Source organism: Molossus molossus, unplaced genomic scaffold, assembly GCF_014108415.1.
Source record: "Molossus molossus isolate mMolMol1 unplaced genomic scaffold, mMolMol1.p scaffold_m16_p_1, whole genome shotgun sequence".
In the NCBI taxonomy this organism is placed as follows: domain Eukaryota; kingdom Metazoa; phylum Chordata; class Mammalia; order Chiroptera; family Molossidae; genus Molossus; species Molossus molossus.
The window spans coordinates 182149165-182162088 of record NW_023425344.1 but is presented as its reverse complement, the minus strand read 5'-3'; the positions used below and the strand labels follow the sequence as shown (position 1 = coordinate 182162088).

The window sequence follows — 12924 nt, the reverse complement described above, 5'->3', positions numbered from 1 at the left end:
GTACCATTCCCTCAGTCACCATAAGAAGGGCCACAGGCAGACCAGGAGGCTTCTGATAGGGCTCCAAACACCACCTGTTGACATACTGACATCTTCTCAATATACCCACCATACCTACTACATTTAGCAGTGTGAGGGTTCCAAAGCTATAGCTTTTCCAAACATACCCTAATACTGTTACCAAAACTGGAACTAGACTGAAGTTACGGGTGATAAAAGAAACAACAGATGTAGCTTAGAAGCCCTTATAATAACATTTCGCTTGTCAACCATGATATTTCTCACCATAGAGGCTCCTGTCTTCTATTCCCTTAAAACCTCCTGTTTCAACAGCAAGGTACTTAGATGTTTATTTCATCATGCTCCCCCTCTTCAAGTAGGAAGGGATCAGTCACTGAGACTAGCAAAGCAATTAACCTGGGATAGAACTTGCACCTGCCTTTTCCTTTATTTCAGGTTAGGTCCTGTGCAACCTGGAAATACTTTGTGCACCCAATTCTGTTTCACGCCGACAAAGGTGGGGCTCCAGAGGCTCACTGTGGAAATGGACTGCAACATGTTCCAGAACCTAACCAACCACAGAAGTGTTACTGTGGTAGCTCCTGAACTTGCAGCTTAAAATATCAGCTCCAGCATCACTTGCCCCAACCACCCCCCCCTTGTGTCTATGATCTAAAACCAAACATGCTGGAAGGGAAACTTTGCTTATCAGACAAATGAATCTCCAGAAGTGTGACCAAGAATAAAACTAGAAGTGTGACCAAGAATAAAACTAGATTCCCAGAAATCAACAGAAAAGACATTCATTTCCATCACTCCAGTTTAAGGCAGCCATGAATACTAGTTGCCTTAGAAACTACTGGACTTGAGTGATAAAAGGAAACCTTTAAAAAGGTATTCAGATAAGTACATTCAGATTTTTCTGGTTCAGGGTCTTCATAACAACTTTAGTGCTCACTAACACATTCATTACCATATGAGTGAAGAAAAGAATCTAGCATTTGAATAATTCTTATATTTCTGATGAAGTGGGACAATATTAGCTAAAAATTAAATTTTTAGGTACTCCTAAAATTACAGTGATTGGTGCTATCCTTGACCATTATCCTTAAAGTCTCAAAGATGACTGAACAAAGTTATAAAATACAGAACATAAGACCTGAGAGTAGAATGATCTTCTAGATTCAGCTATAGGTAAGTTTTATGAGCGTTCTATATTCATTAAGTAGCTCACAATTAAAGTCTGATGTTAATAACATGAATTTTGTGTAGTAGAGAAATTTGAAAATAATTTAGTATATAGAAAATAGGCCCTATAAGAAAGAATAAACAACTGGACTCCTTTTGTACAAAGTTATAATTTTTGTTTACATTATTTTGTTTCTTTGGCACTTTCTCAGTTTGAATTTAGTTATTTTTCTTTATGACGTTTGTTAAAAATACAGAATGGCACTTTATAAAGGTAAAACTCTTGACTTAGGAATTTCAACCCCAAGAACTCCCTAGCTGCTCAAAAGAATGGATGCTGTTGCTGTTGATACCTAAAGAGACCATGGGGACATCAGAAGGGTAGATGTGATGAATTACAACTACACAAGGAAAAGAACTGGCATTAGAGGTTGTGGAGACCTGCAGTGCATACATAAGGCCCAAGTCAAGTCACCAGAATAAGCATTACTACAGGTTTTCCTTGTTACCAATAAATCATCTTCCAGACTGGTGCAAAATTATAATTAAATGGTGATGGTTTTGCAAAAGGATTAACTGAAGAGACTCTTAAAACTATATAAGCTCTTATATACTTAAAAAAATTTTGGTTTATAAAAATTTTTATTTAGCCCTGGCTGGTGTGGCTTGATTAGTTGGAGCATTGTCCCGTACACCAAAAGCTGGTGGGTTCGATTCCTGGTCAGGGCACATGTGGGAGGTAACTAATGGATGTTTCTTTCTTTCTCTAAAATATCAATTAAAAGAATTTTTTAAATTTTGTATTTATATACAGGGACACATAATATATAACAGAAAACAATACAGGCATGTATAAGAAAAACAAATCTGGTTCAATAAAATGAACAAACCTAACAAATAAGCTCAATACCACAAAATAATATTAGAAGCATGGAGTGACCTGGAATAATATTCAGAAGGACTTAAGAATAATGATATTGCCCTGGCTGTTTTGGCTCAGAGGTTAGAGCGTTGTCCTGCAGACCAAAGAATCATCGGTTTGATTCCGGTCAAGGGTATGTACCTCAGTTGTGGTTCAGTCCCTGGCCCTGGTCGGGGTTGTGCAGGAGGCAACCAGTTGATGTGTCTCTTTCACATTGATGTTTCCCTTTCTCTTTCTCTCCCTCACTCCCTCTCCCATTCTATATGAAGATAAATGGAGAAACATCCTCAGGTCAGGATTAAAAAAAGAAGAACAATGGTATTATATAACATGCTCAAGTACCAAAAGGGGCTTTGGAGTAATCTTTAAAGTCAAGTTTTTATTCTAAGTATACTTCTGATCAGAATCAGATCTTCAGACGTATAAGCCCAGAGGAAAGCAATGTTTTAGTCCCAACCTGTACTTCTGGTAGAAAGAAACTTTGGAAGGGTACTCATTTAACCACTGGCAGGTTAGCATTTTATTGAGACTGACAACATCTTTAAGAATGAAACAACACACTTTATTGCAAATAGGGAATAAGGCAGTTTCCCTCAGAAACACAAACTCATGCCATTATCTTTTGTACCTAACACAGAAAAATAAATCATACTCATGTGTTTTATAAATAATTGCCAGTCTGGCCTAACCAACAATCTTTGGTAATGGGGTCTCTTGATAAGTATAGACAGAAACTCCCTTTCAAACCAGAAAGCATTCTAGCCTCATTTTAAAAGCAGATGTCACAGCCTGGCTGTGACAGTAAGAAAAGGAGAGAGGATAGGACAAATGGGCCTGAAAACTCACAATTCAAGTTCATTCTGAGTGAGTTCCTTGATTCTGTTCATGCAATGATCAATGGCATTAATGAGTAAAGAGATCCAACTATGTTCTGGCTGTGGGGTCACATGACTTGCTCTGTGAATGGAATGGAAAAAAGAAAAATGACATTTATTATATTGTCAAGGGAAAACCTATCTTCAACAGGAAGCACAGAGGAAACTATATTAAGAAAAGGCAAGTTTCTCTGCAAAAACTCAGCTACTCTGCAACTGAAGCTGAAAGAAAATTCCACAACCACTCCTTGACATGGGGGTTTGGAAGCTGAGAATGGCTGGAAAGGTTTATTCTCAAAAATCTATTTGGGGAGAGGTCCTCACACTCACTTTGTAATTTCAAGTGCCTTCTTTAGAACAGACACAAGTTTCGCAGCCTAGAAAAGAAACAGAGAAATTTTATTTTTATGATAAGGGCTCAGCCTGATTTTGGATTATTTTCTATTTAGCAAAATCTATTAATTCTGTTGCTGTAACACTTTTATAAGTTTCTTTTTAATTTTAAAATATTTTAAATTATAAAACCAGCAAAAGGAAGAATATAACCTGAATTTGTTCCAATGTCTGATAGTTTAGAACATATAACAAAAACAACTAATGTTTTAAAAATCTATGTACAGAATTTTAAGAATACCGATGACAAGATAACATGAGAATGTATATATGCCACCAATATATAGTACATAGTTTATATTTTTATTCCGGGTAATTGTGAAGGCATATTGTTAAACATGTTTATTTCTGTCTGGCTGGTGTGGCTCAGTGGTTGAGCATCAACCCATGCACCGAGAGGTCATCGGTTCGATTCCTGGTCAGGGCACATACCCAGGTTGTGGGCCCAGTCCCTGGTGAGGGGCATGCAGAAGGCGGCCAGTCGATGTTCTCTCCCATTGACGTTTCTATCTCTCTCTCCCTCTCACTTCCTCTCTCTCTAAAATCAATAAAGGGAAAAAAAAATTTTTTTAAATGTTTATTTCTTAGGAAGGCAGTTTTAAAAAAGTTAATACAAATTTAAAAAATTAATGCCCAAAAGGATCCTATTCTCCTTCAAAGTGTTTGTACATTGTGAAGATACATTTGATGAATCTAATTTCCACTAATTTATCAAATATTATTAGGACTGATCTATCTGATTATAAGATATAAGTCATTTGGCAGTTTTACTTCTCTTCCCAGTAACATTAGAGATAAGAACTTGAGTTTATAAAAATAATGTAATAGAACTCTCTCTAGCACAGAACCCAGAACTTGAAAGAATACAATATTTAACCCTCCACGGTAAAAATCACATAATGTGTTTATATTAAAACAGAGTTCTTTTCTAGAACACTTATTTCTGCCTATAGTAGAAATTAGAAACAGAAATTAGACTTCAGGTTGAGAAGATCCGAAAGCACTTTTATGACTTTCTTTTCAAAGAAGCCTTTTCCAAGGTCTTCGGGTTTTTCTAAATCAGCAGTTCTCAACTGGGTCACGACCCCTTTCGGGGTTGAACGACCGTTTCACAGGGGTCGCCTAAGACCATCGGAAAACACATATTTCTGATGGTCTTAGGAACCGAGACACCACTCCTCTATCCGTCTCCAGGCGGGTCCGCTCACATGCAGATACACCCACATACAACATTAGGAACTATATTAAAGGGTCGCGGCATTAGGAAGGTTGAGAACCACTGTTCTAAACGATTATCCAGGTGGTTATGGAAAAAAGTACCACCAGAGCTCATGGCTATTATAATTCAGCAAATATTTATTAAGCACAAACACATGTAAAAAATATATTACTACTGTACTTACATCCAAGTATAACAAATACATTTCCTATAGCTTAAAGAAAATACTAGTGATTGGTGAAATTCTACCAATCAGGTTTTATCAATGTAGGTACTTACATTGATTCGCACAGTCAGATAGCACATAGGTGGATATATACTCAGAGCCAAATCATCCACACTAAGGGCAGAAAGCAAAAATAACCATTAACAAAAATAAACAAAGCACAGCTAGGTGGCTGCAGTACACAACTAAGGATGCAACTAGTAAGAAAATGACTGTCCCAGAAATGCTTACCAGTTTCTTAAATTGGGCAACCAATAAAGAATCAACTCAACGGGTATTTACTGAACACAAACATACCCCATTTCACTAGGAGAAGATATGATTAATTCAGTTAGAAATGTAAGGACCTGGGGCCTGGCCAGTGTGGCTTAGTGGATTGAGCGCCATCCCATGGACTGAGAGGTCCCGGTTCGATTCCAGTCAGGGCACATGCCCGGATTATGGGCTCAATCCCTAGTAGGGGGTGTGCGGGAGGCAGATGATCGATGTTTCTCTCTCACATCAATCCTTCTGTCTCTCTCTCCCTTCTTCTCTCTCTAGAAAATCAATAAAAAAAAAAATTAAAAAAAAAGAAATGCAAGAATCTGAAACCATCAATTTAGTAACTAATACGGGGATGGTTCATCCATATAATGCCACCAAAGTGAGCACTACTGAACCACATGATCAAATTTAGTACCACCAATAATGGAACAAACTAACATCATGTGCCTCCCAGGGTGACGTGATGAGAAGCGCAAAACACTTAACTATGTTATTCTTGCCAAAATATCTTTAACCTGAATATAATCTATAATCATGAAAAAACAGTCACATGAATTCAGATTGTTGGATATTCTAAAATAATTCTTTAAAATTGTTAATGTCAATTTTTTAAAGTTGGATTTTTTAAAATGTCAATGTAAAAAAAAAAGACAAGGGCTGTTCTGGTTGCAAGAGACTAAAGAAATGACAACCAAATGCAATGTGCTACCAAGACAGAATCTTAGATTTTTTTTTTTAAAGCTATAAGAGATATTATTTAGAGACAACGGGGCAAATTTGAATATTAGATAATGTTAATTTTTTCAATGTTAAATTTCTTGTAGTAAAAATAAAAAGTTGCCCAGCCGGTGTGGCTCAGTGGATTGAGCATCGTCCCATGGACTGAGAGGTCTCAGTTCAATTCCCAGTCAGGGCACATGCCTGGTTGTGGGCTCAATCTCCAGGGGGTTATGCAGGGGGCAGCTGATCGATGTTTCTCTCTCTAAAAAATCAATTAAAAAAAAAGAATAAAAAGTATTTAGGGGTAAAATGTCATTAATGTCTGCAACTTACTCTCATATGGTACCGGGAGGGCAAATGGCATATATATCTATAGAGAAAACTGATATAGAAAATAATGTGAACAAATAATTGAATCTAGATGAAGGATGAGTGGGTGCTTGTTGCAATACTTTTTCAACTTTCCTGTAGGTTTGAAGATTTTCAAAATAAAAACTGGAGGAAAAACTTTGGGGTGACAGTACAAGTTGAGATCAGAATGTTGCTGCTCAGATATTTCAGGTGGGGCTCACACTTACCTAGGGCTGATCTCATCAGAAATATCCACAATGTCATCCAACTGGGCCACCTGGTCCTTGTTCCCATTCTCTGCCACTGCCATCCGGATTTTCTTCAGGCAGGCTTTGGATGCTCTCACCAGTGCAAGGCATGGGATTATGAGCTCTTGATCTTCCTCTGACCAATATGAGTCCTGATTGTTTGGACACCCCAACACATCATCCTGTTCATTACCATGGCTGTCAGAGTTGTTCTCCTCAACGTCATTCAAGAGACCATGGTAAGGGTCACATTCTTCCACGGCCTAAAACATACCATGATTTATGTGAATGCCGAAAAATAAGCCTATTATATTTTCAGCATCATATCTGAGTTGTCCCCAAACCTTAGCCAGGTACTTCACTAATGGCAACAGTTGGATCACTGCATCAACCTTCTCACTCTCCTAGTCCAGCAATGGAAATAGGGAGTGGTACTAAATCACACACCAGCATAGTTTGGAAGTGAGTGGTGGAGGACAGGAGTGAGGATGGGACTTATTTGGCCAATGCTCAGGACATGTCTTTATAACCAGTTCTTATCTAATAGTCACAGAGTTGCCTTCCAACAACCAGCAAAGACAGAAGTCTCACCCGCTCCATTTCCTCATGTGCATCTTTCACTAAATCCACACTCTTTGTTAGCATTAAAAGGGCTGCAGCTTTGTTATCTGTAAGTAAAAAATCAGAAGCACTATAATTACAGGAAAAACCCAACAATTCTCTTAAGTTTTCAAAGGTCAACCAACAACAGTGTTCCCATTTGAAGGGAATGCCACCCTGACCAATTGGCTCAGCGGTTAGAGTATTGGCCCGCGGACCAATGAGTCGCAGATTCAGTTCCAATCAAGGGCATGTACCTCGGTTGTGGTTTGTCCTCGACACATGGTCAGGTCATGTGGGAGGCAACCAGTCGATGTGGCTCTATCACATTGATATTTCTCTCTCTTTCTCCCCCCCCCCCACTCTATTTGATAATAAGTAAAAAAATATCCTCGGGTGAGGAATAAAAAAAAAAAATGAAGGGACTGCACAGTCAACAAGGCCAGTGGTTTAATGTAAAATTCTCACATACATCCTCTGGATACCCAGACAGGGGGCTAAAAAGCTTTCTGTCATTCACCACAAGAAGTAAAATGGTCACATGGTATTTCTTATCATGGTCCTCTTGGATGACCACAGCTTTTGGCTTAGCTGGCTCTACCTCATAACTGCTTCAGTGTGTCCCATAATACTGATCCCAGGACAGGACCAGGAGAATGAGCCACATTTGTTTAACAAGAAACAGAGCCACAGCAAGAGGAGAGTTTGAATTTAGAAGTATGAGAACTAAACAGACTAGTAGAAAGCATTAATACTTATCTTTTGATGTTGGTGATAAACTATATATATTCCACCAGACTCTTTATGTAGGTTAAAATACATACATGGTACAAAACTGGAAGCCAGTATGAGAGGTTTGTCTGCTTTGGCCAGCACAGTCAACGGCCCACTTATTTCCCACTCTTACCCACCTCTTGGTATCTGAGGCACCTGCTGGCACGCAACCCAGACGTTGTTGCAAGAAATAAGGTCACTGTTCTCGGGGCTGAAAAAAGGAATCAATACGGATATATCAGTCATCTAGATTCCTGTCTCCTAAAGAGCTCCTTCTTCCTGGTCATTATTCTCAGTTATACAACAACTTTGCTATTGAAATGAGTTTTTTCCTCTTCTTGAAACAAGGAACACCATTAACTGATAACACAACTGTGGCATCGCTACCTCTGAGCTGGAGTGATGTAAAGCACTTCCACAAGCTGAGCCATGCCATCCACGATGTCCAAAATGGCGCTCCGAACCAGCTTTCTCAGGGTGATTCCTGTAGCCAAACCCAAAGACTAAGCAGTCTGGTCTTCTTTCCAGAAGAGACCATCTGCTTTCCTGAGAGTCTAAGCACTACAGAACTTAAGGTAATGTGCACCTACATTCTTTAACTGGAGTGGCCACACAAAACTCCGGTCTGACTTATATTCCCTATGTCATTTTGTTGCCCTTCCCATCATTCCTGAGTGCTGATTATAAGCAAGGCATGGATCTACAAACAAGGCTGGAGGCCACTTAATGTATAAGGGGACTCAGCAACAGGGTGTGATAATAATATGGGTGGAGACTGGGGATGGCCTGGAGATGGGACTGAGACCTAGTCAGCATCTGTGGTGGTATAACAGGTTAGAGAGGAAGGAGCCAGTGAGAATTAAAAACCTTAGAGTCAGGCAAGGCAGGGGAGATGGGAACACAGCATCTATATCTAAATGCTTATTTATAGAAGTTACTTACATTATAAAGTTATCTTTGCATTTTACAAGGAAGTTATATTACATGCTCAAATCAAGGAAAAGGTCAAATTTCACAGGACATAAACTGTCATATTACAAAGCTCTACCCTACAAACTGAATGTTTATGTGTACATAGTGGCTTACCCTGATCCTTGGGAAGCAAATAGTATATTGCAATAATTGCCTTGATGGCAGCATGGACTTGTTCACAGAGCCTCTGGGTTTCCTATGAGGAAATAGAGCAATTTCAGAATAAAAAAAAAAAAATGGATGAGATCAATGTAGTCAAGCCTTCTACTCTGGAAGACAGCAGACATCTGTATAGCATCACAAACACTTTCTGAGGTCCTATTATGAGTCAGGCCTTGTGCTATCCTCATCACATTCCAGAGAGGAGTTAGCTGGATACCAGGTACTAAACTGGTAATTCAATTAAACATTAAGAAACAGCTAGAAAAACTTATTCTTGATTTCTACTGTGAAATATTCACCCTATTCTAGACCAGGAATTGGCAAACTATGGGCTCACAAGCCAAATCAGGTGCACTGCCAGTTTTTTAAAATAGTGTTAGTGGGACACAGCCACACTCTTTTGTTTACACTTTATCTATGGTTGTGTTCACACTACAAGGACAGAGTCGAGTAGCTGGCCTGCAAAGCCTAAATATTTATTTTCTGGCCATTTATAGAAAAAGTTTGCCAATCCTCTTAGACCATTAACCAGGTGTCTGTCTCACTGTTTCTCTAGCAGGATCACAATATACCTAGAGGTAATAAGACTCTACAATGCTCAGTGTTGACTATTTTCCTTCTAAGCAGTCACTGGCTTTCTCTTATCGTCCTTGTCCTCACTTTGCTGCTAAATTCTAAGCTGGTGCGATGTAAAATGTGGTCTATAGAATTGTGCCATTCCATAAACTGTTTACCAGTCTGGGATGGATAAGTACAGTGACTGAGAATGTTTAGAAACTTTTATGGCAATTTGACATTGCTTCAACATTCAAACACATAATTTTATTTTAAAAACCATTCCAGTCCAGCAGGTATGCCTCAGTGACTGAGCCATGCACCGAGAGGTCGCTGATTCAATTCCCAGTCAGGGCACATGCCCAGGTTGTGGGCCCGATCCCCAGTAGGGGGCATGCAGGAGGCGGTCAATTGATGGTCTCTCTCATTGATGTTCCTATCTCTCTCTCCCTCTCACTTCCTCTCTCTGTGAAATCAATAAAGAAAAAAAAACAAAACCATTCCATATGGAACTGGAATTAAAAATAAAAAAAATCAGCCTTGGCCGGTATGGCTCAGTTGGGTGGAGCATTGTCCAGTGCACCAGAAGGTTGCGGGTTCAATTCCTGGTCAGGGCACATGCCTAGGTTTCAGGTTTGATACCCGGCCGAAGCACATATGAGAGGCAACCAATCGATGTCTCTCTCACATCAGTGTTTCTCTCCCTTCCTCCCTCTCTAAAATCAATAAAAAATAAACAAAACCATATTCAGTAAGACTAACAAGCTGAGATCCTAAGAAAGCAACTGTGTTTCAAATATTATAATTCCAATAAACCAAAGTCTAATTTTCCATCTGAGTGAAACCACTAACCTGAGCATATACAGAAAATAGTTCTATGCTGCCTCCTCATGTTGTCTTACTAGCTGTGAATTTTAGCAGTAAGCCCTAATAAGTATATTTGAAAGAAAGGAGTTGGCAGATAAGAAAAAGAAGGTAATATTATTACTCCCTTTGAAATAAATATTAACTTTCTTCCACAAAGCTTTGAAAGTGCTCTCATATAATTAATCTCTTCTTTCGTCATCACAGATCTCTGAGTTACACAGAGGGAGAGAGTTTATCATTGTAGGTGCAGCACAAGAATATTTTTCCATTTCAAAACATCTGAATATATAGATTGAGAAAGAAAATGAAACTATGAAAATCAAATAAGGTAATGAGTGTGCCATTTTTAAATACCTTATCCCAATTTAAGTATACCTACCTCTAGAAAAACTGGGCATAGAGCATATCTGGTCACAGTCAACATGTTTATTTTCATCAGTTTTATAATAAAGAGTTATTAAAAATGCATAAATTCACCCGGCCAGTGTGGCTCAGTGGTTGAGCACTGCCCCACATACTAAGAGATCACAGGTTCAATTCCCACTCAGAGCACATGCCCAGGTAATGGGCCAACCCCCCAGAGAGGAGCATGCAGGAGGCAGCCAATTGATGATCTCTCTCATCGATGTTTCTCTCTCTTGCTCCCTCTCCCTTACTCTCTCTTTCTAAAATCAATAAAGAAAAAAAAGTTTTTTAAATGCAAAAATTCTTTGTTCTAGCAATTCCACTTCCTGGCATTTTTTTTTTTTTTTTTTATCCTCACTCGAGGATTTTTTTTCCATTTTTTGTACAGATAGAGTGGGAGGGAGAGAGAGGAAGGGAGAGAGAGAGAGAGAAACATCGACGTGAAGGGACACATCGAGTGGCTGCCACCCGCACAACCAACCAGGGCCGGGGACAAACTGCAACCGAAGTACGTGCCCTTAGCGGGAACCGAACCCGGGTCTCTCCAGACCGCAGGCCGACGCTCTAACCGCTGAGCCAAACTGGCCAGGGCCTGGCATTTTTTTTTAACCATTATACACACATACACCAAGAACGTATTAGGCAATTTACAGCACTGTTTATAACAGTTATAAGTTGGAAACAGCTTAAATGTCCACATAGTGTAATGGTTAATTAAATTATGGTTATATGCTCTCTACTGAATACTACACAGCCATGACAAAGAAATGAGCAACATTATAAGTGTTACTGAAAATCCATTTAGTATATTGTTAATTTTTTTTAAAGAAGGTCCAGAGAAGTGTTTATGGCACCCTACCATTTGCGTAAAAAGAAGCAGGCATATATACATTAATGTGCATATACAGAGAATATATATGAATAATCCAAAAGGAACCAAAGAAAGATATAAACTTTGTAGTACACTTAACTTTTATATCTTTTGAATTTTATACTGTATACATTGTTACTGATCAAATATAAAAATAATTCAATATAAAAAAGGCATTATGTAGCCCTTCTAACAAAAAAAGGTATAGCTTAGACATCAGCTAGATCCTAATTTAAATCCTAACTCCACTGCTTATTTACCTTAACCTGAGCCTCCGAGCCTGCTTACTCATTTGTCAGGTGGGGTTCATATGTAAAAAAAAAAAAAAAGCAAATGTTTAAAAAATTTTACCAGAAAGGGAATAAACAGAATAAACTTTAAATTGAACAAATACTATTTAGAAGGCCAACCTACTCCATGCCAGGTTCTGCATTTGGCAATGTGGTCCTCAGAAGAGTCCCATGAAGGCAAGCACTGCAGTCTTATTTGACAGATGGGAAGACTAGATCCCCTGGCTTGAGTGTAAAACGTGGAAAGAACACGAGAAGATGCCTAAGGAATACGGAGGCAGCGCAGGAAATGAAAGGCCCACCTGTGAGGACGGCGGTGGCAGCGGAAGTCGAGAAAAGACTTCGGTCAGAGTCGTGGCTTCCCTTGACACTCTCACAGCTGCCTCATCTGGGGGTGACAGTGGAGCAGGCAGGAGCCGATGTTAGTGCCCAAAGGGTAAGGCTGCGGCTGCTGCACGGACTTGGAAGATAACGAGTTCCCTCTCCACCCTTACCGGCTAAGACGTCTCAAAAACACCTCCAAAAACCAGTGTTTTCTATTTCAACCTCTGAGGTGCCGGGGGCGGGGATGGTGAGGCACCTCAAGCGAGGGGAAAGGGGTCGGGCCGCTGGAAGAAGAGAGCGGGGAGTACCCGACAGGAGAGGCACTCACTGAGTCTTCGCCAAAACGTCTCCGGATTGAACTCCTTGGTGGTCTCCTGGGCTTCGCCCACTGGGTGGCGCGGCGCGCGCCGGGCGGGGGCACAAGGAAGAGCAGAGATCAGCGAAGCCACCTCCGGCCCCCACCTCCTCCGCCCGGGCCCCCGACCCAAACCCGCCCCAGCGGTCGCCCGTCCCCACTGCGTCAGCTCACCCCGCACCCCGGGCAAGAGCAACCGCAGCTCCCCTGCTAAGTGCTGGAGCTGCTCCAAAGGCGGGGCCAGAGTGGGGACTGCAGGTGCAGCTGCGCTCGCCATCTCGGCAGATGGCCGGGGCCTGCAGACAAAGCCGCCGCGGCGGCCGCCAGAGCCGCACTGCCTCAG

At 40.3% G+C, this 12924-nt stretch overlaps 2 protein-coding genes across 5 annotated transcripts in view; one reads left to right on the top strand and one right to left on the bottom strand.

Moving 5' to 3' along the window:
- Nucleotides 1–8352, top strand: part of EPB42 (erythrocyte membrane protein band 4.2) — a 27847-nt gene extending 19495 nt beyond the window's left edge. For 2 of the 3 annotated variants that reach the window (XM_036265269.1, XM_036265275.1), the window contains exon 13: nucleotides 457–1353. In XM_036265269.1, the coding sequence (XP_036121162.1) occupies nucleotides 457–619 (163 nt within the window). In that variant the 3' untranslated portion in view covers nucleotides 620–1353. Of the gene's footprint in view, nucleotides 1–456; nucleotides 1354–8128 lie in introns of those variants that run through there. The other variant, XM_036265286.1, reaches the window with a different exon arrangement.
- Nucleotides 2651–12924, bottom strand: CCNDBP1 (cyclin D1 binding protein 1). Of its 2 annotated transcripts, XM_036265329.1 has the most exons (11): nucleotides 12756–12924; nucleotides 12555–12614; nucleotides 12205–12290; nucleotides 8867–8948; nucleotides 8168–8264; nucleotides 7918–7991; nucleotides 6998–7074; nucleotides 6386–6669; nucleotides 4877–4937; nucleotides 3316–3362; nucleotides 2651–3067 (listed from the first exon to the last, which is right to left on the bottom strand). In XM_036265329.1, the coding sequence occupies exons 1-11, from the start codon at nucleotides 12856–12858 to the stop codon at nucleotides 2953–2955; spliced, it is 1086 nt and encodes a 361-aa protein (XP_036121222.1). In that variant the 5' UTR covers nucleotides 12859–12924; the 3' UTR covers nucleotides 2651–2952. The 2 variants fall into 2 exon arrangements, with proteins under 2 accessions (XP_036121222.1, XP_036121233.1); XM_036265340.1 differs by lacking the exon at nucleotides 3316–3362.